Source organism: Crassostrea angulata, chromosome 2 (genome assembly GCF_025612915.1).
Source record: "Crassostrea angulata isolate pt1a10 chromosome 2, ASM2561291v2, whole genome shotgun sequence".
Classification (NCBI taxonomy): domain Eukaryota; kingdom Metazoa; phylum Mollusca; class Bivalvia; order Ostreida; family Ostreidae; genus Magallana; species Magallana angulata.
Genome location: NC_069112.1, coordinates 34,277,131 through 34,301,275, shown reverse-complemented (window position 1 = coordinate 34,301,275; position 24,145 = coordinate 34,277,131). Strand labels below are relative to the sequence as shown.

At 32.4% G+C, this 24,145-nt stretch overlaps 1 protein-coding gene across 1 annotated transcript; it reads left to right on the top strand.

Moving 5' to 3' along the window:
- Positions 1-1,082: 1,082 nt before the first annotated feature.
- On the top strand, positions 1,083-19,345 carry LOC128172280 (uncharacterized). Its single transcript, XM_052838074.1, has 27 exons — positions 1,083-1,260; positions 2,371-2,420; positions 2,539-2,604; positions 3,496-3,570; positions 3,838-3,948; positions 4,185-4,269; positions 4,381-4,507; positions 5,454-5,535; positions 5,813-6,004; positions 6,331-6,451; positions 6,848-6,964; positions 7,395-7,522; positions 7,847-7,971; positions 8,383-8,525; positions 9,046-9,162; positions 9,483-9,577; positions 9,884-10,013; positions 10,442-10,617; positions 11,167-11,248; positions 11,784-11,906; positions 12,124-12,240; positions 13,346-13,579; positions 14,461-14,562; positions 14,925-15,041; positions 15,759-15,875; positions 16,918-17,154; positions 18,568-19,345. Exons 1-27 carry the CDS (start codon positions 1,167-1,169, stop codon positions 18,813-18,815), a joined length of 3,411 nt encoding a protein of 1,136 aa, XP_052694034.1. The 5' UTR covers positions 1,083-1,166; the 3' UTR covers positions 18,816-19,345.
- The last annotated feature ends 4,800 nt before the right edge of the window (positions 19,346-24,145 follow it).

The following is a 24,145-nucleotide window of genomic DNA, read 5'->3' as shown; positions in this document are numbered from 1 at the left end:
AATAGACAGTTTTAGGCTAATGAGGTTACAAAAACTTATTTTATTACAAACCCAACATTAATTCGAGTCTTTCATCATTTGTTCTAGAACATTCTTATAATGATAGAGTGTAACTGAAGTTTTGAATTTTTATGGTTGGAATGATCATTTGTTAAATCTTGAAGCATTAATTTAAAATTCAAAATAAACATAAATAAAAATGTCATAAAATGTTGCGAGGAAAATTCATAAAACAGATTGATAACCCGTTTTCAAAGTTTTTATTAGTTCCTAAATATTATTGACTTGGCGAAACATTCAAAATTTCATATCAGAAGCACGTGTTCAACATCACAATTTTAGAGTCCGTTCGATATGCGTCAAGATTATTTGATATGGCGCAATTCAGAAATGTGTCAACGAATTTTTTTTTAATTTCAAATATTGAGTATCTACCCTCATGGTTAAGTGCAACTTATAGAAATTAATATTTCATTTACAGAACCACTTTTGAATTCAGATGAAACTGCAGTACAAATTTTAAAATGAAAGAGGGCATTGACAGATATGTTTTTGTTATTTTTTTGCTTTCGCAATAAACTAATTCAGTTTTACAGAGACATTGATAGACAGACATTTTTTTTTGAACATGCAAAAACAGAAGACGTTAAAGCAAGGTGATTGGCAACTCTTCATGTCGCCGATGAATGCAGATAAAGATATCGAATTAAGTGGTTTAACAACTCCACTAATTTAGAAGGTCAACACACATTATAGTTAAAGCCCAGCATGCGGAATGTATAATAAAGGGTAATTTTTTCTATAACCTCTCCAAGTTCGTTTAAAACCCCCTTCACTGGGAGACCTTATTCAGCTAATGACATACGTCACTCAACGAATTAAGCTTTTTCTCCATAAAAAAGGTTAAAAAAGCGTCAAATCATGAACTTGTCAATCATATTATGCAACAGGCGTTCATGTTAATTCACCAACAATAAACAAAAATTATAAGGCCTAAGATCTTACCCCTAAAAAAGACTCTGTATTTTCCAAAATCTTGGTGATGAATTAAATCAGTTCAACGCCTTCACTACAAGAGTCCTTGTCCGTCGAATTTCTATGGTGAGACTGATTGTTCTTGGTATAAATTGGACCGGGGGAGCGATGTGTCGCCACAGAGACGGTAGATGGGGGTAAAGATGTGGAAGCCATATGTCTTGTTCCTGGTCCTGGCGATTTTGGTCGTTGCAGCGTCCGCTACGGAAAAGATACACAAATCACGTAAGAACTTTTATATCAATAACCATTAGATTCACGAATTAAAGTTGCGACATAATTCTAATTCTAAAACATCGAATGTCCTCTTTATGGGATATTTTTTCATGTTTCACTCTATTTTGAATAAAATATAAATTCCTTCGACTTTGTAATGATTCTAAAGAGTTGAAGTAGTTTTGTATTTCAAAAATGTTTTGAATTATTTCAATAAAATTAAATCTGAAATTCGCGTCTTATGCGCTATTGATTAAAACAAAATCCTGAACATTTTATGCTTTAACATTAATGATAAAGCAACGTTATTTTTGATTCGTTCAATGAGTCGCGTATTTGAATTTTATTTAGCATATATACTTGTAGCGTGTACTTGATTTAATTTAAATCTAGTAAACGACCCCTGCATTAAAAATGAGATGAAGAAATACTTCAACACATTGCTTTATGAAGAAACGTGTTATTCATCTTTAAAAGGGAAAAATTTTCCCCCGTAAATTTGGGTTGACTTTGTATGCCGTTTACTGATTCCCAGATTATCATATTACTAACTTTAATTTTCCAATTTTGAAATTTTTAATCAATTAATGTTTTTTATAAGAGAATGTTGCCAGTTCTTTGGTCTGCTTCAATGAATTGATTGCAATAGCCATCCAGCTAGGGTACCCTCAAACCTTTTCTTCATAAATATCTCGTCCAGCTGAGCGTAATTCTAAAGACTGCATAATAATGAATTTTCATCAGCTGCAAGCAAGTGAACATTTATTAAAGTTAACATTTGTATCGAATAGAAATTAAAATATAAAGAAAAAAAAAAACAGATTGTGTCTACCATCTTTATAATCTTATAAAGTGATATTGATAAATTTGAAGTAAAAGCAACTGTAATACATATCTACCAATGTTTTCTTAAAACGATTTTTCAAGAATTAACAAACAGATCTCGGACTTGAGAATTATTAATTGAATCTGATTACCAATAATTTTTATTATGAATAAGTAAAAGTGAAAACAGCAGAGGGGTGTAAATTATATTTACTAGAAAATAAGTTTTACATGCATACATATATTAATGTATTATTACTTTTTTATTTTTTTTTTTTTTTTTATATATTTTAGCCCTCAAACCAAAAGATCTTAAGGAAAAGTCCAAGAATGAAGTAACCGAGGTGGTATTTTGAAGTATTATTTGTTTCACGCATTTCAATTTTTTATACATTTAACAAAAATTATGAACACGTCCGTTTTTTCTCTAACGCTTTGTTTAATGCTTGACTTGTTCTGTAGACCGATAATGAAGACGGAAAGAACGAGGCGACGGCTCGTAAATGGGAAAATAAAATCGATCAACCGGTAAGTTCAATACGCTGCCATTAATTCAATGTAATGGTGTTTTAAATCTGCCCCACGAAGTAGAAACAGTTGGATTAAAGAGATGTGTTTCAGGTTTTTTAACTATAACGTCAACTATCTAGGAAATATTCCAAGTGAATTTTTTTACAGGGTTTATGCTCGATGTAATTTATATTGGTATTGTTTGACTCATTCAGGTTCTTTATACTTTTTTTTGCCAATTTAATACAACGAGGCGGAAGAGAGAGAGAGAGAGAGAGAGAGAGAGAGAGAGAGAGAGAGAGAGAGAGAGAGAGAGAGAGATGTAAATCTCAAAATCTACAAAAGATATGAGTTATGATGTATTTCTTAATTTATTTCTAAATGATATTTGTTTCCAGAAAAAAAAAATACATTACTAGTCGAAGAGAAATTTAAACGACCTACGAAGTCAATGTCAAAGCATATCTTTAAATAAAACTAACTTATTAACATTTCTGAAAATAATGAAATGAATTAATTATATAGTTAAATTATTCTTCTCAGTTGTCTAAAGTTTTAGTACCAGGAGTATATTATATTATTTGCTTGAAATATAACTGTTATATATCTGTTAAAAAACTGTTGGTAAAAATTTAATTTTTAAACGAGCTCTGTCAATCGTAATTTCACTAATTTAAAATTGTTGTTGTTTTATATTCAACTTATAAACATGTAGGTCTTCTAATGTACAAGTACTTGTACCCGTTTATTTAATGTTCCGAAAAGAGTTTGTAAACATACACCCAGTGCCAAGCCCTTACCAAATACCGTATACGACAAAGCTTAAAAAATCCTTATATATTGGCGGAAATGCCCAAAAAGTTGCCAGTGTCAAGCAATGATGATGTTTCGTGGGTTTTCAATTTATAGGATATCGATCCCGATGATCCAGACATGCGCCTGTTTCTTAGTATGGGGGTAGGAGTAGATGGCGCAGTTAAACACGTGAGTAAAAAAAACAAGGGAAGGACACTGGTTTAATAATCAGTATTTAGAAAGAGCTTTTTACAAAAAAAAATTGCTGGGGGTTTTTTAACAATCAATCATTAAGCAATTATAAGCAATTCGTTATGAAATAGGAAAATTCAAAGTGTATACTTTCAGTGTACCCTATTTTAAGAGCACGTAAGATGTATTACAATATGTATAATTGTGTTAATGTTATTGTCTTTATGTGTTTTATAACGTGTTTATTGGGTTTTTTTTGCCCAGTCCAAGGGACTTCATCCGGAAAACTCAAAGCGACTACAAGCAAGACGCTTAGACAAACCTGATGATTCAGAGAAAAAGACCGAGAACAAAAGAAAACCCTCTAGAAAACCGGTGTGTTGGCTATACAGTTACATCATCTGTTTCTCATATTGAGAATATTAATAAACATCTAGATTTTTTTTTAATTATACACTAAATATAATTTGTCTGAAAACATGATTTTATAGGTATTGCTTTTAATTCCTGTTGATACTATCCTGTAAGGGAACTTCTGTGTTTACAATATTCTATTATATGAAATGTTGATAATTAATTCTAGCTAAATTTACTACATACTATTTACTTAGAAACGAAGACGAAAGAGGAACTTTGGCCCAAATTGGGGCAAATGGCCCAAGGGAATTGTCCCCTATGTGTTTGACGCCAGCCTTGGTATTTATTTTCATGACCATTGTAACGAATATCTGATTAACAATTCGACATTTTAAACTGTGATTTTGTTAATTGTGTTATTAAATCAATTAATATCATTTTTATTACCAGATGTTAATCGAGGTTACTTCCTGCAAGCGATTGAGCTCTTTGATAATTTTACCTGTGTAAAGTGGAAGCCGAAATCACCGGAAGTAGCAGCAGAAGTAGGACACCAGGGCTATGTGCTCGTCAGAAGGTACAATCTACCTGTACATTCAGCTTCATATTGGATAAGTGGTCATTAGACTTGGTGTATTTCTAAAGATAATTATTTAAAAAAAAAAACAGAACTTTAATAGGGTTTATTGAGTTTAGTTTAAACATTGGGTCAATAAGGTTTGTTGTGTTTAAGTTAAACATTGGGTCAATATGGTTTATTGAGGTTAAGTTAAACATTGTGTTAATAAGGTTTATTGTGTTTAGATTAAACATTGGGTCAATAAGGTTTATTGAGTTTAAGTTAAACATTGGGTCAATATGGTTTATTGTGTTTAGGTTAAACATTGGGTCAATAAGGTTTATTGTGTTTAGGTTAAACATTGAGTCAATAAGGTTTATTGAGTTTAGGTTAAACATTGAGTCAATAAGGTTTATTGAGTTTAGGTTAAACATTGAGTCAATAAGGTTTATTGAGTTTAGGTTAAACATTGAGTCAATAAGGTTTATTGAGGTTAGGTTTAACATTGAGTCAATAAGGTTTATTGCGTTTAGGTTAAACATTGGGTCAATAAGTTTTATTGTGTTAAGGTTAAACATTGGGTCAATATGTTTTATTGAGTTTCAGTTAAATATTGGGTCAATAAGGTTTATTGAGTTTAGGCTAAACATTGGTTCAATAAAACTGTTTTCTTATTTGTGGTTGTTTGACGTTGACAATGCAAGTATATACGTATTACTTAAAAAAATTGTGTAGAAAAAACATTCAGTTTGCAGTATTGGGTTATTTTTTGGTGTTGCAAAATTTGATTTCGATAAAAGACATGATGACATTTTTTGCAATTTATTGATGTTTTTTGTTTGTGTTTTTTAAACCGATATTGCTTGTGAGAGTTTATTTTCTGAAAAAAAAAAATAATGAAAAGCAAAATGAAATTTAACTCTAATATACAACTTAAGTTCCACTCTATTTGTTTGTCTACCAGTGGGACTAGTTGCAGTTCTGGGGTTGGTTTCCAAGGCGACGTGGAACACATCATAAATTTTAAAGAGCCCGGATGCGGTTGGGTAAGAACATTTTATTGTATCTCGCCCTATACCAATATATTATTTTGTATATAGTTAAAAAATCCTATTAATTCTTTACAGAATGTCTTTGTTCATTTTTTTTGTCTTAACATTAAATCTATTCTATAGTTTGAACATTAGTTGTTGTTATTTTTTTATTTAATTGAATTCATTACAATTCTACACGTATTAATGGTATATTTAACTAAGCTTTCCGGATCATAGGTTCAATATAAACAATTGAACCTGTTTTATTATCAATGCCTTATATTGTTAGGTTGATGTTGCGGTTCATGAAATGTTGCATCGGATTGGCCAAAGACACGAGCATGCGCGGAGCGATCGGGATCGGTATGTCAAAATCAATTGGGATAATATCCATATTTCGGGAAGATACAACTACTACCGGCTAAACACATACAACCGGAACCCCTATGATATTGGGAGCGTGATGCATTATGGGTACTCTGTAAGTAAAGATGACAGATCAAAAGTCAGAGCAAATATAATTTATCTTTTTTTCGCTCGCTATCCCTTTAACAAACATTAGCATACACGTTTCTCTGAAATTGACAGTTTTTGTTACAATTAATCATAGTGAATAGAAGGGGTGTAGTGGTAAAGGGGGTTTAATGGTAATGAGACAACTTCTGTATTTGCATTGCGTACATATAACTGCTAATTTCATATAAAAAGAAAAGTTATAAAAAAAAATATATTAAAAAAGAATTAAAATTTCCCATCGCTAGTAGTCGACAAAACTCATTGTAATCTCTGTAAATATGATTATTCTAGTCATCTGAGACGGCTGACATAGAGTTGAAGGACAAGAACCTGAATTTCCTGGAGTTTCCCGGAAGTCAGATCTTCTCTTACTACGACCTCAAGGACGTCATTGACCAGTACCAATGTGCTGGTTAGGATTTTGTTTTAAATTACATTCCAATATTTAGTCCTTTTATATAAAAATATTTTACCAATATCTTAATTATATATACAGTTTTGATATCCAAAGGACCTAGACTTTTTTGAATAGCATGGTTGACACTGAATGCAGGATACTTAGTAAAGAATAAATTATATACAATGTTTCAAAAAATATCTTATTCATATTATCAAGCATTTATCAGCAAATCAAATTCGAGGTACGTTATAATATTTGGACTCTTTTTAACATCGCATTGAAATAACTGTTAAGATAATGGGTTTTGTAGCATAATGTGTATCGTATCTGTGTGTCAGAATGGAAGAATAGTGGTCTTATTTTCTTTATTTTAAAGAAGTATATCATAGGTTGTCGTTACTTTTGTAGCACACTGTATTTCGCCACCAGTATGTAAGAACGGAGGATACGTCAACGCTAATTGTCAGTGCACGTGTCCCGAGGGATTCAGTGGAGTGTCCTGTGACACCGTTGTTACAGATCCGGGTAATCTAACTCTTAATATCATACAATGGAGAGTTACATTGTAAGATTATGACTTTTCTGGTATAATAAGAAAAACACGCATAGTAGTTGTTACTTAATGAATTGTTCTTTGAAAATGTGAGCTAAAATCAAACGGGTTTAAGTACTACGTTACAAATTGTACGTACAATTTTATGCATATTAACTGCAGATGTTCATATGTTTAAACTTGTGTTGGCCAATTTGCTTAGAGTGGTAGGTAAAAAGATAAAAGAATTTTTAATAGTATTTTTATATATCTGATACCAGATTATTTATTAAAATAAAACAAAGGAAGATGTTTGATGAAAACATTTTCAGTTCAATTGTCATATTTCGATTAGAAACATTATTTTCATTCACAGCAAGAATTTTGACAGAGTATTCTAATCTTCCGTCATTTTGTTTCTAGATTGTGGAGGGTATGTACATCTAAAAGAAAACGACTTAGTCCTGGAACGAGAGAAAGTAGCCTTTATTACGTCACCGAACTACCCGGGTCCAATCGGTCTAGGCAAAATTTGTAGATGGGCAGTCACGGTAATTTCTTCTTGCATACTTTATTTAAAGATGATAAGTAAACATGTTTTTTCATTATGATTATTATGTAAGAAAGATAACATCCACATCGTCTATTCTATTTTAGGACCAAATATACATTTCTGCTGTGATAAATTAATAACGCTGAATTACAAGTAAATGATACATGTATTCTTTACAAAATAAACATGTATTGTATTTTTAAAAAAAAAACATGTAAGTAATGAATGTTTTTTAGCAAAATATGTAAAAGTTTGTTTTTAGGATAATTTTCTAACATACAAAAAAAAACCAAACTATGATTTGAATCTGCTGTCGTAATAGGTGCCTGTTGGTTACATCGTCAAAATGACGATAGATGACCTCCACATGGCCTATAACCCGGATACACTCCGTTGTTACCACTGGCTGGAGATTCAATACAACCTTCCTGGCCAGCAGGGAATCCGGTAAGTATGCAGAAAGAAATCTAATCTATGTTTTGTGCTATTAATTTGATCTTTTTTTTAGATCGGAATAAACTGCGTATAAATGTTCTTTGTAAGGCTTTCTCGTATCTCACACAATGTGAGCAGTTTTTGCATCCTAATGCACTGTTGCAACCGATTAATATTCCTTTGAATTCTAATTAATTTTTTGAAACATAATTAGCGAATTTCGAATGAAAAAAGAAAAGAAAAGATGTAAGGTGTAAGGGAGACAAGTTTGGAACTTCGGTAACTCAATGTTTCAAAGAATGCAAACTACAATCAAATGATTGTTCAAATGTTCAAAAATAAATGTGTAATTTAAGATCAAAACGTGTGGCTGAAACTTAGTACTAATTAGTGCTTTATGAATACTCTAATATTTGCCTACAGGCGCTGTGGTGATATTGTTGGGGAGACTTTCCTAAGCTCTATCGATTCTCCAACATTGATGATCATCACCATGGATACCAAACTTGCAGGCGGAAGGGTCACCAAGAAAGGATTCAAACTCCACGTTGAAAAGGAGAGGGAAGGTAGATGTTTGAACATCATTTTGTTTTCTGTCCGTCAATTCATAAAGGGATATTCTTTTTGAGCCTGCAGGATCACAGATCAAAATTTTATATTTCCTATAGCGGTATTTATTTCTAGCTTGATTTAAATTACATGCATTGTGTTTTATAAAGCAAACTTTAAAAATGAATAGCAAATATAGGAAAAATATATTGATTTACTAATCATAGAAATTTATTCAATGTCTTCTAAATAAGTATTTATAAACCATATCATGGTTATAAAAGAGTAAAATTAATCATTTAGCCAATGTAAATGCGAGTTTCAAACAAACCGGCACAAAAAATGATTTTTGGCAGAATATTCATCAAATGTTTGTTTTATATGGACACAGTTGTAAACTATATAAAACGATTATAGAAAATTGGCGCTTGAAAATTCTATAGTCTTGCGATTTTGTCCAAAACGACAAAATTTTGGGAATAAATAACTCACAAAAATGGAATAAGTGATTTAAGATCTGCGATTTCTTTTTTTTAGTTTGTAGAGACAGTCCCTGTGTGTTCGGAATATGTGTCCCCACTGAGAGGAAGTCGTATGAGTACAAGTGTGTGTGTCAGCCAGGCTACACGGGGGACAAGTGTGATCAGGTCGTTGGTGAGTACTATCACCTATAATGTTTGTTACTGACCGTCTACGGTAATATGTCGGGTTGTTAAGTCCATAGATGAAGATGAAGGAATCCTTCTCTGTACTCTAACAACCCACCCGCCATATTTTCGTACTGACAGTAACAAACCTAACTAGCGTTTTGCATTGTCGAAAACCAGACATTCTTGTACATGAATAACTTAAGAAATAATTAAAAGTATTGTTCTGCCATGTTGGCGTCTGTTACTTACTTACAATGAAAATATAAACGGCGATCATTTAACGTAATTTATGTATTGATGATGTCCATTTCATTTTCTTTTTAGACGGTGCAAAACTGAAATGTTCGTTCGAAAGATTTGAAAAATGTTTCTTTGACAACGTGCAGGAGGGAGATGAATTTGAATGGGGACCAGGCTTTGTAAGTCATCCCTCTAAGGCAAACGATAGAATCTTGCACACATTATATGTTGTTTCATATTACGTGTTAATTTAGCGTTAGTAATGTATTAATATTGTTTTGGTAGGAGGATGGTAATATTTGCTAGTTTGTTGTTACTTGGTTGTGATTGAGTGTTGGGTTTTTTTTAAGGGGGGATAGTGCTAATGGGGAAGGGGTGTTAAAACTAACACATTTGTAAAATAATTACACAACAAACGTAAACACATTTTTTTGATTCTAAACAGTTATAAAATTAACTATATAAATAGCAATCACCATTTACAGAGACACACCATATCCGAATGGACAGGGCCAGAGGATGCCTTCCGAGGTGAACGCTTTATATTTGCTGAGATGTCATTACCCAGAGTTCCTGGCGACACAGCCATTCTACAGACAACCGTCGCATTACCAGGTACATTGACTAGTGTTGATTTTTTTTTTCTCTGACCGATGAATAATAACTGCAATGTTCTTTGTTCAAGATTTGATATGAACAAAAAGTTGATTATGTAAATTGATATAAACACTGGTATATATATATATATATATATATATATATATATATATATATATATATATATATATATATATATATATATATATACAATTTATACAATGTAATTTAGAACGGGTTAACTATTCCATGAAACTTTTTCATAGTCTTTTTTTACTTTGTGAAGACATTTACAAAAGTAACGTTACCGGGTTTCATAATAATAGAAATAATTTCAATCAATGATATTAACCACTGGGATCGTCTGGGATTAACAGTCAAGATAAGAGTATAAATGCCTTATCAACGCACTGTTTTATTTTTATCTTACTAAAATCGAATCGCAGAGCAAGCAGGCTGCCTGTCGTATGCCTATAACATGTTTGGGAGTACCGTGTACAAATTGACTCTGTTTGCCGAGGGAACAAACTCGCCTAAGTATGTTCTGTGGTCAAAAGAAGGAAATCAAGGGTCTGATTGGTTAACAGCAAAAGTTGACGTCCCAGCAATTCAAGGACTAAAGGTACGGTTTTCTTCATAACTGAATATCACCCCACCCTTCCCGTTATAAATATATGTAAGAAAATGCTCCAATGACAATTCCCTATCTGTGTTAGTAGTTTTTTTTATCAATATAAACATCCTCTCTTCCAAGACACAAAAAATCTTCTAATAGCAAATAGCAAAATACTGAGTATCAGATTAATTTGTTTTAAGTGATTTACAAAACTGTGTAATAACTATTCTCATACGCATAAAATATAAAGCAAATGTTAATGTTTTCTCTGTATTAAATTTAACTGTCAATTAGAATAGCGTGGAATCATTCGAATTCGTGGTGGTGTAATTTTGTAGCATTCGTGTTTATCTCTCTTCAACAAATTAACATCCTCAAAGACAAGAACTTTCGAGAGCTTTATTTCTCTTACTGAAATTAAAAACCGACCTATCCACGAAATTATATCCCAACGAATTAGCAAAATATCAACAATCCACGTAAATTGGGCCTTCGAATATAATCGATTTCACAGGTTAACATTATTATGTCTTAGTCTTTATTATTGTGCCACAGCTGTCCTTTGAAGCAGTGACAGGAGACTCGTGGGACAGTGACATAGCGTTAGACGAGATCACCTGGGAAACTGGACAATGTGGTAATTAATTTATTTTGAAATAAATAAATCTAACGGAAAAATGATTTTATTTTCAACATGTCAAGACAGAATAAGAATATCCCTTTTTTTAAATACGCAGAATAATATATTTGAAGATCACGGGTAGGATTTAATAGTTTATCATATCAATAATTTTAGTTGGTCCGATAGCATCCTAAATACTTTTAATAACTGATAGTTATTATAGAAAAGCAATTTAGTAGATTATTAACATATATGTACATTTAGATATTAAGTATGATATTAAGAATCACAAAAAAATAATGATAATGGTTTAAATAATTTAGACAAGAAACTTATTATATTCACCGCTTAAAAAAAATAATTCTAGATTGACAATTTATTGTTCGAAAAAAAGCAAACCTTATTAAAAGAATTTGTAAATTTATTTATCAATATGGATACATGTGTATATATTTAACATTTTCGGATGTTTAAAAAAAACCAAATACAGACTTTGCAACCAGACATATGGGTACAGTATATATACATGCATTATGACTTTCTTTTACAGGACCTGATACTTTTAATGACTGTCTCAGAGTTGGAGAAGAGTATGATGGAACACTCAACTACACGAAACGGGGCGTGGCCTGTCAGGCCTGGTCATCCAATACACCGCACACACCTGGTTCTCGTACGTTAGAAATGTTTTAGAAATGTTTCGATCATTTAGTCACCATGATGGTGTATAAGATATTAGAAATATAGCATTGAATTTAATTCATTAACATGTTGGACTAATATGCAACTGTTCACCTTCATCACTTCACCCGAAATAAAGCTTAACATTCCAATGTATACATTACATTTCATATATACATAAAAACTTTTATCTTTTTTTTTCCCCCTAGAATACGCGTATTTAGCATCGGACTCGAACTACTGTCGCATCGCTGACGAGCCCGACCCTTGGTGCTACACCACAGATGCCGGAACCAGATGGGACTGGTGTAGTATTCCATACTGCTGTGAGTTGAATCCTAAAAATAAAGCAAAAATTAATATCATTGTCACCTGCAAAGCTTAGGTGATCACAAAATAGCAGATTTTACTACCATCAAACAAGTTACATTTTTGCCCGTGTAATAAAAAACTACAGTTATTTAAGAAATTAATTAAGACAAGAAACATACAGAAACAACATCATCTAAACATAAAAAGTATGAATAGTACAAAAATCAAAGTACGTGTTAAACACAATAATTAAAAAAAATGCTCTCTATTTATTATACACGATACCCTATATATGGCTAATACAGTAAACTCCGGCTCCATTGTAACTCAAGTTGGAAGACAGTCATGACCATTCCTATATTACTTAACCTCTTTTGAAAGAAAAACTCTCTACATAGCAAACTATTCCAGATTTTAAAATTCAAATAATTGATTTTTCCCCTTTACACTTAATGCTATATAACGCAAAATTTCTCAGATATAATATTGAGGCAATCGTTTTAGGGTGTTGCTTATCACCGCTGTATACCCAGTTCGATCACCGTGATCGACAGTGGTTGTATGTGAAAGAGGGTGGTGGCCGCCCGCTTGGATTTTCTCCGAGCACTCTGGCTTCCTCCAACATCAATGACCCCGCTTGCTTAAACATCTGTGTCAACGAAAGATAACAATATAAAGTGTTAAACTTGTTTATCAATCGTTGTAAAATTAAAAAAAAAGTTCAGTTCAGTTAATGGTACGAGTAACTTGCTGACCATGAAGTCTCCTTAAGGGTCCTAATCACTCATGAAAAAAGTTATTTTATACAGGAGCACTCTTCTAGATAAAGTAAAGATATGGGTTTTTAGCAGGTATTCGACTGAAAAATGACCAAAGAAAATTTTAAATATGGGGGGAAAAATCATCGTCTTAAATTTTACTGTTTTTCATGAAAATATAATTCCTTGCAGTATTGGAGATCTTAGGATTGGTAGACCAAAGCTACCAAGAGTTAGACATCAAATCTTGGAGATATACACTGTTTAAAAATGCGTTAAATCGCCATGTTGTGACGTACTGTCATAAAAAGTCACGTGGTGTCGAGGATCCTTAAGTGTTCATTTTTTTTTCTCGTTACAGTTGCGACAGAGTGTGCCTACACGCCGACTGGCATGGACTACATGGGTACTGTCAGTCACACCAAGACCGGTATCCCCTGTCAGAGGTGGGACTCCCAGTCCCCCCACCCCCACAGCTACGGCTACCTGTCCAAGGACGAGAACTACTGTAGGAACACCGACGGGAGCGAGGGGCCCTGGTGTTATACACAGGACCCGGATATACGTTACGAGCTGTGCGATGTACCCGTCTGTGGTAAATATTATACTGCACAAGTTGTAATCGCGTTGACCAAATGTTTGTGAATTGTTAATCACTGTTTGCACATATAGCATTTAAAAATTCCTCTTTAATATAATTTATTTTTTATGTTTATGAGATATACTGAGCCCTAATAAAAATTCATTAAGCGTTATATTTTCGTGGACCAAGTTTTAATTAAGTTTTTTTTTTTTCGTTGATATTATTGATAGTTAGTAACAATAATGTTGTGTTTAGTAAGCCTTTAGAAATGTCATTACTTTGGTTAGGATTTTACATGAAGACCATATACCTTCAAGTCATAGAACTGTGTTATAGTTCTGTGATTTTCAAAATTATATTTAATATTATGATTCTTTTACTAAATGTCATTACCAATTGATTACTTACATTAACTTGATTATTAGAAGATTGTCGTATTGTATATACCTAATCAAATACGAGGAATTAATATCCGAGTAAAATCGTTAGAAGCACGCTTCGTGGATTTACAAATCTCGCCATTATTTTCTAAGAGTTGACAACCATACGAAATTAGGAGAAAAATTTCCCATTCGCGATTTTTTATTCTCGCGATTTCCGTAAGTCTTACTTAAAGTTGATCAGGTACTAATATCAGATATGATAGAGAGCACTAATAGGGGCGTATTGCATTATGTTCTTCTTAAACAAAGAAAATGATGTCTGGATCAATTTAACAATTGGATCCAAAAAAATGTGTGTACATGTACATCTAATATTGATGAAACTATATTGCTTTCACATTGAGGCCAAGTACAATGATAATATACCAATACATTAGATATATGCATGTTTTGACTATCATTTTGAAAACAATGATAATTAATATTTGTCTTTTTAATATTGTATTTTAGAGAAAATCGAACAGGAATGTTTAATGACAAGTCGAGGTTTGGATTACGCAGGGAAACAAAGCGTAACGAATACTGGCAAAACGTGTGAACACTGGACCGATGGTAAGTAAAGGGTATAAAATATAAATATATGTACCAATTTTATGACAACATCATCTGATCTCTAGTGGTTGTATCGCTACAACAATGAATTCTTATATTCTGTATGTTAAATGGTTAAAAATGGGGGGAGGGGGTGTATACGCAGAGACGTGAGAGTTGACTAGAATTATAATGCAATAATGTTTCGTTCCGTAGAAAATGTCGTTCAAAGAATAACTTAAAAAAACAACCCAAACTGTTGCACTACAATCAAATCAAAATATTTGGTTATGCTATACATTGTAGAGTTCTATAAAATGTGTTGGTGTACAATGTATACTATACCTATGTCATAAAGAACCAATTTTATTTTATCATTGTAGAACAAATGTCAGAGGACGAAAATTATTGTAGAAATCCAGACCAGTCAGTTAAACCATGGTGCTATGTTCAGAGCGGAACTGGACTGGTGAAAGAGTATTGTGATATACCTTCGTGTGGTGAGTTCAGTGTACATTTCATCATTTTGATTTCAAAAGATAACATACCGTAAATCAGCCATAGTTGGCACTGTTAGATTCCCCACAGGTAATTTGATAAATCTTTTGTTTAAAACCGTCATAGCTCTTCATAGTATATCTGGTGGTTTGTTTTGGTTTTTCATTGTTTGAGGAGGGGATAGGTTTGTTTAACTAGTTATGCTTCTTTTTTACATGCTTTGAAAAAAAAACCTTTAACTTACCTTTTACCCTCAACGAAGATTTAATTCATACTGTATCTAAATTAAGAATGACATGCAAAGCATGGTGACTGCATCAATTTATTGTTGAGAAATAACTTGATTTATTTTGGGTTTGTTTTACAATAGCTTTTAAATAATATAAACTATCAAACTGCAATAATAAACAATGTAATTTTAAATGTATTAGCGAGTGCTGTAAATTTCTAGTAAAAAACGAAATTTTATAACTGCGTCCATGCAACATCACCCCTTCCTCGTGAATTTCAAAACATCCATTTTTTTGTGTAATTACAACTCAAGTTCGGCACTAACAATTTCGTATTTATGACGTTTGATACATAAACAGCAGATATTACCGTTATTGAATTATTTAAATTTATTTTTTGAGGTCTACCTAGGAGTTTACAACATCTATACGGATAATGAACTAGGTTTACAGTATACCGATTGTTTTAACCAAGTCATTTGATTTTAGCCGATTCCCCATGTTTTCCCAATCCTTGTAAGAACAGAGGAGAATGTTCAGTGGAAGGAACCTCATATTCATGCACTTGTTTGAATGGCTTTTCGGGCGATAACTGCGAAACACAGGGTAAGTTTTTCCGTATATCCTAAATAAGAAAGAAAGGGGAACATGGGGTTGCGTTTTATAAATATTGCCAGAATGAGTGAATTTGAATGTTTTGTAAGTTCATTTTCTTCTGTTGATCATTTAAGCATTTTGAAAATTGTCTCCTTATTAATAAAACAGGACACTGTTTCAAAGTATTGTATTAATGCAATAAAAAAAACTTAAATATATTTATAAATTAAATACTGCATTGATCTCTGTTGATATTCAAAAAATCACCACTAAAAGGAAAAGAAACTTCGTGTTAAATTAAATAGATACGGGATAGCAATGTCTTAAACCTTACTTAAAATTTTCGAAATATAATTGAGCAAAACTATTTATACTTTTATTGTTTATCTGTATTAAAGGGACATGGTGAAGCACAAACAAATTATTTAGCAAATTTTAAAATAATATATATGAAAAGATGGACGTTTGAAAAATTACGGTATTCAAAAGTAAATAAATCAAATTAAAAAGAGAAAAATAGAATTAAGTGTTTGGCAAACACATAAATATAGAGTATTCCTTCCGCTTCATAGCCACACAAACGCAGGGGAATGTAAATACTGCAGCTTGGCATACATCATGAGCCAGAAACATCTCATTGAAATATGATGTCTTCAAGAACTATATGTTTAATAAGATGCATTCTCTATAAATGCACATTCCTTACCACAGACATCGAATAGCGTCAAATTCAAAGCCTTTTTGCAGTTGTCAAATCAAATGTAACTATTTTAGATAGACATCGCAATCACGTGACACTAACCAATGTCCAAACATCTCGGTTTCTTTACATGTGCGATTTCCTGATGAAATTCAGTGACTTGTAAATTGATAGGTGATGGCTTATGATACGTGAAACCTTCCGTTTGATGAAATTTCAAGTAGCTCTTTTTATTGACATTGACATAATCAAAAAGTAAAACATCTATATTGAGTCACCGTGCCACTTGAATGGAAGACATCCGAGATGTTTCAAATTACCGATTACTACTGCATCTTTTTAATGTTTCAGAATTAGGAAATCAAGAGGACTGTAAAAGATCAAGCAATGGTTGGGATTATTCCGGGAAGAGAAACGTCACACAAAGCGGAAGGACTTGCCAGGTATGGAGTGCGCAGTCTCCACATTCCCATGGATACACTTCCTATCCTGAAAACTACTGCAGAAACCCGGATGGGGAACCATCGCCGTGGTGTTACACCACAGATCCGTACAAACGCTGGGAACTCTGTGCCATTCCGGATTGTGGTAAGTTTAACGGTATTCTTTTTGTCCGTCTATAAAGGCTTAAAGGGTACATGTTGATATTTCTATATTTTAGCATTTGCTAAAATTAACCATGCCTTTCAAGTAGGATTTATATGTTTACTGGTGTTTTTTTTTAAGATAATAAGGTCCAACCATTAGTATGCTATTTCATAACAGAACTCATGTCAGATCATTAAAATTTTAATGTGATTTTAAGGGGTTATTATATAATTGCATTTCGCTTTTGATATTTAAAAAAATATATTGAACATGCTAAACAATTCTTAATTTACTTATATATTTGAGCAGATTATTTTTTTGTAATTATTTGTAAATGGCAGAGACTTCTTAATTATAGGTTGGGTTTTCTCCGCCTCATTGTAATATTAAATTACATTTTTAATGTAGTATATACCATCAAAGAATGTAAAATTCACTTCTGCTATGGATGAACAGCCTTATAGAAGACCCGTACATTTCTTACAGTTACATGTATTTTTTCTAATTATTTCCTTTGGTTTTTGTAACAAAAGAAATTTAAAAAATAATCAAAGTTTACTGCAGTTTTATGCCATGCATAGTTCCCGCATTATAAACACACCTTAAGATCTTGCTTATTTCACAGATGCATACATGTTAATAGAATCAAACAATTTGTATCAGTTCTATTGACAGATTACGTTAAATTCTCTCTTTAGATATTTTAAAAGCGATATGTGTGTCTTAATAGATGGTAATGGCTATTTCTCGACTTTATTGATCGCTTGAGAAACTGTGTAAAGATATACAGACAAATATAGAAACATACTAAAAATTCAAGGCTTAAGTTTATAGATTTTTCTGTACTAATATATTTGTAGTTTACCTAATTAGATTTAAAAATTTTATGTAGATCTGATAAATTAGTTGACCACTCAGCTGCCTTTAGATACCCGTGATGCACCTGTCCCACTTAGTCAACTGGAAAGTAACAAAGAGTTAACCAAGTGTAATTCAGTGGCATAACTTTGCCAATCAGTCACTTTTCAGACATTCATATAATTGTAAATTGAGTTGATTCAACGGAACACGTTTATCTTCTGTTATCAAAACATGGGCTGCGTTTTACGAAGGAAATTATGTTAATGTCGTTAAAAAAGGATTATTCCCGTACAACGACCTTCAACAAACAATACTTATATAAATCTATTCAACCTTAATAGTTTTGATTTCTTCCATCAGAATTGAGCAGCTGATAAATAAAAAAAGTGATTAATTTGTAATTAAAAGGCTATCATAAAATTGACCGCTGGTCGTAAGTGCATTTGGAAAACGCTGTTTTGAAGTTAAAGTTAAAATATCGATATTTTCGTAGCATGCAATATGTTATGCAAGTTATTCAATAACAAACTGAACTGATATAATACCTTACAGTGTCTCCTCCCCTGGAGTGTCTCCCAAACTCCGATCTGAGGGGTACCCAGTACTACGGTACTCAGAGCGTGACGGAGACAGGCGACACGTGTCAACGCTGGGACAGCCAGTCTCCCTACACCCACAGCTTCAGTTACCTAGGCGACCAGGAAAACTACTGTCGTAACCCTGACAACGACTTGAAACCATGGTGTTACACGACCAATGTAAACAGGCGATATGGCTACTGCAACGTTCCTTACTGCTGAACGTATTTCTGAACAATCCGTAAAAATTAGACATGATCTCTGTCTTATTTTCTCATATTCTGACTTTTTAAACCAATAGTGATTTCTGTTTCAATAGTAACGTATTCTTCTGGACTTTTGTGTGTGACTTATATTCATCGAAGCTTTTTTAAAATCGTTTTTCACTACTTATTTGTGTCCTTTCTTTAATAAAATAAACTTCTGCTTAATTGAATGCAGCCAAAAAAAGATCTAAATTTAAGAAGACAATACGTTAAAATAAAATTGTGTCAACTACTGTGAAAACTTGTGGATATATAGTTAATATTAAGATACAATTAGAGACCTAGTGTCTAGGTGCACACATCCATTAAATTGACTTCAGACTGTCTTATTTGTTGACTTGTTTATCATTCTATCTCGCCATAGAAAGGAGAGTGTGGGTTTAAAGGGCATGGGGAGTGGTATCGATAACATCAAAATATTATGCATTTATGCATTGTTCCATTTCATATGCGCCTGACGAAAGCAATAAAATGTCACATAACATACTTTTTCAAAGCCATTTTTTTTACTTCGTCTCAAAAAAGTTGTTATTGTAATGCATACATGTATACATGTATTGTTAAATTAACCTTGAAGAATGCGATAGAAGCATGTCTATACATATTTGTTTACCTGTATATTTGAAACCTTCGTAGAATACAGCGTTTTTGGATAGGGCATGTAATACAACTGAGAACAGCCAACGATTGAAAACTACGAAATTAAAGTCTAATTTACGCTTAAATAGTTTGGTTCATAAATCACCTAAAAAGCGCATATGATGACATTTTTTAATGAGTAACCATCTGAATGTCCTATTCCTAAAAATAGATTTCAAGGGGTATTATAGATACCTTTCTAAGTTACTAGAATATACGCAAAAAATAGATTTGCAGGTTGAACATATTTTTTTCCAACTCACGCTTTGATATATTATATATCCGGCTGTACTGTTGCAGATATTTCGGGTTTGAATCTACAACACAATCCTTTTAAAAAAAGGTCTGCAATAGCAAAAACATTATGTAAACAAATCGCAAATAAACTTAAAGAAATGATTCATCTATATCAAGCAGAAAGTTTTCTCCCTGCAAATCCTCTTAGCGATATTTTTTTTCGTGAATTGTTCAAAACTATATCTGTAACAGATGAAGATATGGCTCGTGTTTTATCTAAATTAAAGTTTATTAAGAGCAAACGGCAACTAATGAACCTAAAGAGGATACTCTGTTCATCTACCATTACACGTCAATTAATACGGTATCTAAATGTGGAGACATGCTGCGGCACGGGCCCGTTTTGGGAAGTTGATTTTAATCAACTCTCCTATGCAGTTACTCTGGCAAACCGAAAGTGAAACAGTGTTTGGAGCTAAACACAAATCATCACCGCTGACAAGATATAGTTCTTGAAAATAATCGATAAATTCGATGTAATGTATCTTGAAGCATTGGTTTTTAAGATACTTATTTATGAATACCTTGAAAATGGTCAGATGTTAAATAGTACGAACAATTTAGATAGTCGTATGTATTCATACGCCAGAGTTTAAAGTCTCGTTCAACCATCGGCTGTTTCCGTAAATCTCCGACAAGCAAAGAGTCATTTTATATTTAGAGGTCGTTTCATCAAGCTAGTGCGTGACCTGGTGTACACATTCTCTTGTTAGTTGGAGATCAACGGAGACAGCCGAGCATCTGGTTGAACGAGACTAGAGTTCATTGTTGCTTGGATCCATACAATTTTTTTGATATCTCGATTATTTACACATAGTTTGATGGAATCAATTCTATCTTTAATCATTATACAACACGATTCATATGGTGTTTTTTTCAAACTTCTTGTCGGAAAAGTCCGAGAAAGTACATTGTAACATGTCGTTGATTTTAAAATGAATAATAATCGATAAAGTCAACTTCTGTCAGTACTTTAGTACTTTGATTAAAACAAGGCAGCTCGATAGACTTCACGGGAAAACGATTCCATATAAATTAGGACGTCATATCAATCCAAAAATTTAATTAATACAATAATATGTGATGGTTGCAGCCAACTTTAGATCGGCGAAACAGGGACTACGTTACGAACAAGAATCCGGGTGCATAAACAGCAGATTAAAGACCCAGAGTACCGACAAATAAAACTCAGCGAGCACATTGATGTATGTGGACAAGGGCATTTCAAAGTGTTTTCCTTTTATTAATTTTTTTACAGAGAGTGCAACAGAAAGAAAAGTTAAAGAAAAACAGTTTATTCAAACTTTAAAACATTGCCTCAACATACTTCTATAATTTGATTTAACTTTGTGTGTATTGTATAGATATTTCAATATGCAGAAGAAGTCGAGAGGCATTATGTAAGAGATATCAAACAACAATTATTTTGTTACTTGTGTCAAACCTACTTTTGTTAGTGAATTAGGAGTTATCCAAAATCAATTTCTAAAGTTGTACTTATCCAAGATGCTAGCCATCTATTACACTTGCATGTGAATGATAATGTTCAGTCAGATTGTTCATGTTAGGATTGTAAGAAAACATATCAGTCAAGCGTGTTATTTTGCTAATTGTCATTTGAATTGCATTACAAATATATGTACTGTCATCATTATAATAATTACCTGTTGAAATTTAATGCAACCAATAATACAAATAATTGTTTATGCTCTCAACTTATGTAAGACAAATATGCAAAAATGTATTTCAGTTTAAGGGTATTTAGAAATAAAATAATTCTTATCTATTTAAAAACGTTCAAATATATTTTGAATTTCATTTCACAATACGATACCAAGTTTCATGATGCACAGGCATGTTAAATGTTTTCTCGGTCGACCTCACACAGCATTATTTGTTGACTGATTTAAGTTTTATTTCACCATAGTAAGAAGAGTTCAGGAAAATAGGGCTTGGAAATTGGTATAAAAAACGTTATCACTTTATGCATGTTTGCTTGTTATGCGTCTGATCAAATCAATAACATATGATTAAACATACTTTTTCTTAAGAAGGTTTTATTTTTAGAAAAAATGATTGAAAACTATCTCAATTGTAATGAATGAATGTATGTATATTGTTACAGTAACAAATACATTTATGTACTGCTATTATATAAGTAAGGCTTAACATCTCTATTCATCTATTTCCAAATTTCGAAAACATTGTATGGCAACATTTAATTTGAAGCTCAATTTACTCATACACGATTTGTTTTATATATCATTATATAAGTCTGGTTTTAAAAGTTCCTGCATGAAATAGGAAAATTAACGAAAATTAACGAACGAAAATGATCCACCTTAACAAACACCTTTACAGATATATAGTCAGATCTACCATTTCAAAAATAAAATCGTAACGCAGCAATGTTAAGGCGTCCTGGAGCTTAAATATATCTCGAAAAACAATATTATTTGAATCCCTGCAAAAATAGTTTGACTAAGGATGTTTCTCAAAATCTCTAACATTTATTAACAACGATGTAGACATTAAATTTGATGTCTGTGACGTTATGTGCACTTCTTAATCACGTGACAGCTTAATCCTAAAATTGCAAATGATCTAATTAAACTACATCGGCGCAGGTGATTTATGACATTGAATCATAAATATTCTTACGTAAATCCCTTTGTCATGTGATATACTTTGAAGTTTTACCTTAGGTTTAGCAGACCAACAGGTACGCGTATTTGTTCGTGTAGGTTACAAGTTAGAACTGCGAATACCAGCTCACATTACATTTCTTGTTTAGCAGTTGTAACGTGTACCTGTATCTGTAAACGTTTTATTGTTATTTTAAATACCCACACCTACTTAGCTGAGAATTTAATAACAGTCTAAAACTGAGAATCCTGCATGTGTTATTCTATTAAAAATCATTGTTTGTATATGTATATTTTCATTTATCATAGATGAATAAAATAACAGAGCCATTGCATGTGTTAGGGGAAGACATACCTATATCAAAACTGCAATAACATATTTAGATTTAATGAGAATTTACGTTTCTTTTCAGTATTCGCATTAGATATTTAGGCTTAAGAAAAATAAACATATTGGTTAAAATAAATGGTTTGCAATTACCACGTATGTTTATTCGGGTACGTCATTCACAAACTGATGACGTAATGCACAGATTTTCTTTTCTACACGTACGTGAGCATGTACGCGTATACCTTGGTTTGCTAAACTTCTCTTTTGTTAAACCTTCCACAAAATCATCAAAATAGGGCACATTTTTACTAATCTTAATCGATTTACAAAAATCGGGGTAAATCGGGGTAAATCTCAAGCACAAATCACATCAGTACTCATATTTTCTAAAAATTCTATGTAAAATCTTCTTAAATTGATCTTTCAGTTGCGCTCAGCTGTTTTTATATGCATAAAAATTTCTGTATTCAGTTGTTTCAACTAGTTTATAAATAATTTTTAACTTTAAACAAATGTTTAAAACTGCCGTTTATTTGATGCTGGTTATTAATATTTAATGAATTCTGTACCTCTACCATTAACAACAGCATCTGTGTTTAGTAAACATGCAGTTTTAATATTTATTTGATATGGTTCACTTTTAACCTTTCAGATACATTCCCTGAAAACTATAGACAGGAATGCATATCATGATGTCAAAGTTAACTATGACGTAATATCGTAAGAAGTACAGACAAGTGACTTTCTACACATATTTATAAAATCGATCTGGAAGCCTTAAAGCTGAACACCGCTCGTAAATAGGCACTGTCCGCCATATTTCTTTTTCATTACTGCTGTCCCTACAATCTTTATATACGACACAGACCTCTAAACAGTTCAAGGTACTTTGCTGTAGAGGTCTCACCTGTATGGGCGTTGATCTTGCCTCGCCGTGTTACTGGGTCGCAATGAAATTATCAAATTTTACACACTTTTGTTCAAATCTGAAGAATACTAATATCAAATAGATATGCAAATGCGTTATTTACCTACATAATATAAACTTTAATAAGAAATAAATGCATACAGTCCAAAGACCACGAAAGGAATACAACATGTCGGCCACGAGTTTCAAGTGTGCAATTGGGTGTAACAAAATCGAAGGGTTTTTAAACCAACTACCTGTGTGCCGATGTCTATTTACGACCGTTGTTCATATCTGACATACCCGCGAAATCCTTTCACAAAAATAACAAGAATTAAATTCACTCACTCCTCCTTGGCACCTGATCATAAATCTATCTGTTTAGAAGTCCGCATTGCTCTGCTTGAAATATGCATTTCGTTTTATGGATTTTAGAGATGGTTGACTGTTTATATCAACAGTTTTAT